The following is a 4822-nucleotide window of genomic DNA, read 5'->3' as shown; positions in this document are numbered from 1 at the left end:
GACTGGGTATTTGAAAGTCAGGACCATGCATTATCCATTGTGACATAAGCGCTACATATGCATTCATAGATGTTCTGATGTATTGTCATAAGTTGCTCGATCATGTGACATGATGTAATTTATCTGAAATATAGAAAGACAGGTGTTGTGTCCAACGATATTCCCACTGAGTTTTTAAACTTGTATTTATTTGCACTTTCTTGTATACAATAATTACTATTATCTTGTTCAACCTCACACATATTCTATTTTGCATTCAAGTCCTCAATCCTAGTTTTGAATGTATTCTTATTTCAGACCACGCATAGTGATACCATCTCTTCCAGGGGGTCATCCCAGGGGTCATACCCCAGTTCAACTGCATGATAAAGGAAACCCCAGATCGCAACGCTTCCCACCTTCTCCGTCCGCAAATATGTTACGTCCTCCTGTACCCTCGCATATGTGTTTATGCTCCCTGAGCACCACCACGCTCGCGATACTCTCAGATGACTCCCGCAACCCGTGCTGGGTCAAACTGTGTCATTTCAATCGTTTTGCGTCTGACAAAGTGGGGCAAGCTCTTGTACGTATGAGTATAGACATAATCATTCCTAGCAGCGCGGAGGGGTTTGCAAGGGGAATCTTTACAAGAGGTTGGGATGACTTTGATCAGCGACAGTGAGAGAAGCTAAGGCACATGCAAAGAAAGTTTAGACAAGTTCAGCTACAGTCGTAGTGTATATAGTGTTAGAGCTGCTGTGTCCACAAACTGAACCAGAAAATATAAGGCCAAGATGGCTGTAAAACAGAAGCAATGGCAACATGAGGTCCAGACTCAAAGAGCGGAAGGAAGAAAGTAGAGATGAAAGTTATTGTTAAGATATCTTCCCATGGTTACGGGGACTAAATATATATAAAGTATCACGTACAGCCCAAGAATGATGAGCGAAGAAAGAAAGAAAGGAAAGAGAAGGAAGAGAGGGAGAGAGAGAGAGAGAGGTAACAATAAGCGAGACTGTTCCTGATGTATCAGTGCCCAGGTAGGAAGACATGAGCGGAGAGAGAGAGAGAGAGAGGGAAAAGTTAAGAAGTAGTAACAGTGATGATGGACAGAGAACGGTAGGAGGATGTTCCTGATGTAGACAGACTCAGGGAAATGAGGGGGAGCCGCAGCGGAGGAGAAGGGAGAGAGGTAGACAGAGAATAAGGAAGAGGGCTGTTCGTGGAGAGTGTCAGTGCACGCGCAATGAGGTGAGGCAGAGGAGAGAACGAGAGGCAAGAGAGAAGAAGGAGAGGGTAACAGGGATAAGGAAGATCTCGCTTCCCTGAGTGTCGCCAGCCCGACATGTATTAGGCGAGGGCTCGTCCCAGAGCAGGGCCCGTTAACAGTAAGAGACGCTCTTGCCTGCCTGTTAAGCCAATACGGGACAGGAGGCAGTTAGAGGTAACAGATAAGAGCCCTTCATACCTGAAATGTACTCAGGTCCGCACCACTGGTCGTACTCATAAGCCATACCGGAGATATAGAGGGTAGTACAGACTCAGGAGAGCACTCTTCCTGCATGCCACAGCCCAATGTGGGTGGGGCAAGACTAACCTGTGGAATATGGAAGTGCCCATTCCGCAGAGCAAGGCCGGAGTGGTACTGGCCCCAGGCAGTCCGGAGGGTGAACCGCAGCCAATAAAGAATGGCAGAGACTCACTTACCAGCTGTATCCTGTCGGGCCCAATGGGCGGGGTAACAGATAAGAGACTCTTCCTGATGTACAGCCCAATGAGTGTGCAGCTAAGAGTGCACGAGGATGGAATAATTACAGATTAAGGTGTGTTCTCCACGGTTGGGGAACACTAGTATACAGGCGGCCCGGGCACCAACCCAATGGGTACTGAAGCTGTGGAGGTCTCAGAGCGCAGGCGAGTAGTACGGGCGGAGAGATTAAGGAGGACTGTTTCCTTGGTGGTATACAGGCCAAGTGGACGCCGCGGTGCAGGCAGTTAGACAGTTTAACGAGCACTTACTTTGCCCGAAAGTGCCTTCAAAATCGCTAGGCACAGGCTGCCTCCGATACCATGTAAGTGAATTCCCAAAGGAGCTCAGAAGCTGGGGCACTGGGTCAAAGGTAAGCGAGATAAGGTACTGTTCCTAGTGAAACAGTGTGTATGCAGAACGCCGATTTGCGGATTGAAAACGACTCAGAACAGAGACACAGAAGAGCTGGAGGGGGACAAAGGTAACACAGAATATATCAAGAACGGAGAGGACGGCTGATATATCGACGTGTGATGTTAAGTGCAGGACACACAAAACTGTCAACATTGAGCACAGTCATGAAGACGAGGAGGATAAACACACAGAACAGAGACAGTCATAAGAGATAGGGATAAAACAATCAGAACAGAGACAGCAAAGAGCTGGAGGGATAAAAAATCAAACAGAGACAGTCATAAGGAGAGGATAAAGGGCATAAACTGTGCTGAACAAAGAAGACGGTCTTCCTGAGTACTTGTAACGCGGATCACCAATGAATGGCAGGGAATAAAACACATTTCAGAAACAGAGACAGTCAGAAGAGTGGAGGATAAAACACATCAGACAGAGACAGTCATAAGAGATGAGGGGGGCGAGAAAACACACAGAACAGAGACAGTCATTACGAGAGGAGGAAAAAAAACAAGCAGACAGAGACAGTCAGACGAGAGGAGGGATAAAAAACACGCAGAACAAGACAGCAGAAGGATGAGGGAGGATGAAAACACGACAAACAGAGACAGCATAAGAAGGAGGGGATGAAACCAACAGAGATAAAAAGCATGAAGACTAGGTTACTGAAGAATGTTGATGGACAAGCCTCAAAATGACACACAGGAACTGAGAGGCAGGGCAGTAAGAGATGAGGGGTAATAACAACACGATAAATGCAGGAGACTCAGTAGACTAGAGGCAGTATAGACAGGAGAGGAGGACACCAATGTGATGAGCAACAAGGGTCTAAAGCAGAATACAAGAGCCGCACTGTCGAGTAGATGCGCTGGAGATGGTGGACAAGACAACTCCCCAGAAATCAGAGTGTGACAGGCAATTAAGAGATGGAGGGGAGAAACACGCAAAACGAGACAGCATAAGCGGGAGGGATAAGACACAGTGAGAACAGAGCAGGTGCAGAAAGGGAGGAGTAAGACACATGCGAACAGAACAGGAGAAGGGAAACATGGATAAGAGAGGCTAGTATACCTGCAATTAAGAGACCCCAGTCTGAGAAAGATGATGTCGGAGGGACTAAACAATCGACAGAGACAGGCAGAAGGTAGGATACAAGGAGTAAAGAAAACACGAGATCCTCATGATCTCCGACTGAATCAGTCAGCACGGAGTGCACCGTCCCAAGAACTGAGAATGAGCGTATAGAGCGGGAGGGATAAAACACAGCAGAACAGAGGCAGTGCAAAGAGCGGAGGAGGAACACATGCAGAAGGAGAGTAACAGACTAGAACAGAGAACAGTGAGCCTGGTTGACGCGTAGGAAATAAGTAACACAGTCAGAACAGAGACATCAGAACGAGAGCGGCCCAGGGAGATTAGAAGACACACAATGCAGAACAGAGACAGTCAGAAGAGAGGGGACAAAACCACACAAACAGACCTAGTAAGTACAATAGTAGCTGTAAAGGAGAAAACACTCAGTGAGACAGCTAGGATCGTCATAACTGGAAGATTGTACAATGGGAGTAAAACACATCACCCACAAGTGGAAAGCTAAGGCAGGAGGGATAAAGACAAGCAGAGACAGACAGTCATAAAGATGGAAGCGAGGGGGAGAAAAACACTCAGAAACAGAAACAGTATAAGGATGGAGAGGAGAAAGACACATCAGACAGACGTAAGAGCGTGGAGGTAAAAACACATCAGAAAGAGACAGTGGCAAAGGAGGTAACAGATAAGAAGAGAACACTAGTCTACGCAGAACCTGAGACTGAGTGTCACATGATGAGCTCGCGCGAGATAGGGTGGGTTAGAAAACACTCAAGGCACAGAGACAGTCATAAGGAGATGGAGTAGATAAAACACATCAGAACAGAGACGTAAAGAGCGGAGGGACAAACACACAGACAAGACATCATGAAGAGCGGGGAGGGAAAAAACAAGAACAGGACGTCCATAAGAGATGGAGGAAAAACACATGCAAGAACAGAACAGGCACGAGAGTGAGATAAAACACAGCAGAACAGAGACAGTGAGTAAGAGCGAGGAGAAAACACATCAGAACAGAGACAGTCAGAGAGCGGGAGGGAAACACATCAGAACAGAGGACAGTAAAGAGCTGAGGAGGATAAAGCACATCAAACAGAGACAGTCATACGAGAGTGGGAGGGAGAAACACATGCAGAACAGAGACAGGTCAGAGAGCTGGATGGATAAAAACACATCAGAACAGACAGTCATAGAGAAGAGTGGGTAAAACACCAGAACAGGAAGACAGTCAAAGGATGGAGGAGGATGTTAAAAACACATCAGAACAGAGACAATAATAAGGAGGGAGGGATAAACACATCAAAACAGAGGGACAGTCATTAAGAGCTGGGGATAAAACACAGTCAGAACAGAGACAGTCATAAGAGATTGGAGGATAAGACCACATGTCAGAACAGAGACGTCATACGAGATGAGGATGAAAAAAAAACATCAGAACAGGAGACAAAATGATAGTAGAGGCGGAGGGATAAAACAACAGCAGAACAGGACAGTCAAAGAGGAGGAAACCACAGCAGAACAAGGACAGGAAGAAAGCGTCGGGGATAAACTCAGAACAGAGACAGTCATAAGAGTAGGAGGGATAAACCA

At 46.7% G+C, this 4822-nt stretch overlaps 1 protein-coding gene across 1 annotated transcript in view; it reads right to left on the bottom strand.

The window, feature by feature from the left end:
• Nucleotides 1-484: 484 nt before the first annotated feature.
• LOC139023640 (oxygen-regulated protein 1-like) overlaps nt 485-4822 on the bottom strand; it is a 46934-nt gene continuing 42596 nt past the window's right edge. Inside the window, exons 12-13 of the mRNA XM_070437156.1 lie at nt 1690-1768; nt 485-670 (exon numbers count right to left, since the gene is read on the bottom strand). Coding sequence (XP_070293257.1) covers nt 485-670; nt 1690-1768 — 265 coding nt within the window. The remainder of the gene's footprint in view (nt 671-1689; nt 1769-4822) is intronic.

The sequence above is a fragment of the Salvelinus sp. IW2-2015 genome, linkage group LG34 (genome assembly GCF_002910315.2).
Source record: "Salvelinus sp. IW2-2015 linkage group LG34, ASM291031v2, whole genome shotgun sequence".
Lineage (NCBI taxonomy): Eukaryota > Metazoa > Chordata > Actinopteri > Salmoniformes > Salmonidae > Salvelinus > Salvelinus sp. IW2-2015.
The sequence above is the reverse complement of the archived record's forward strand: the minus strand, read 5'-3'. Positions and strand labels throughout refer to the sequence as shown.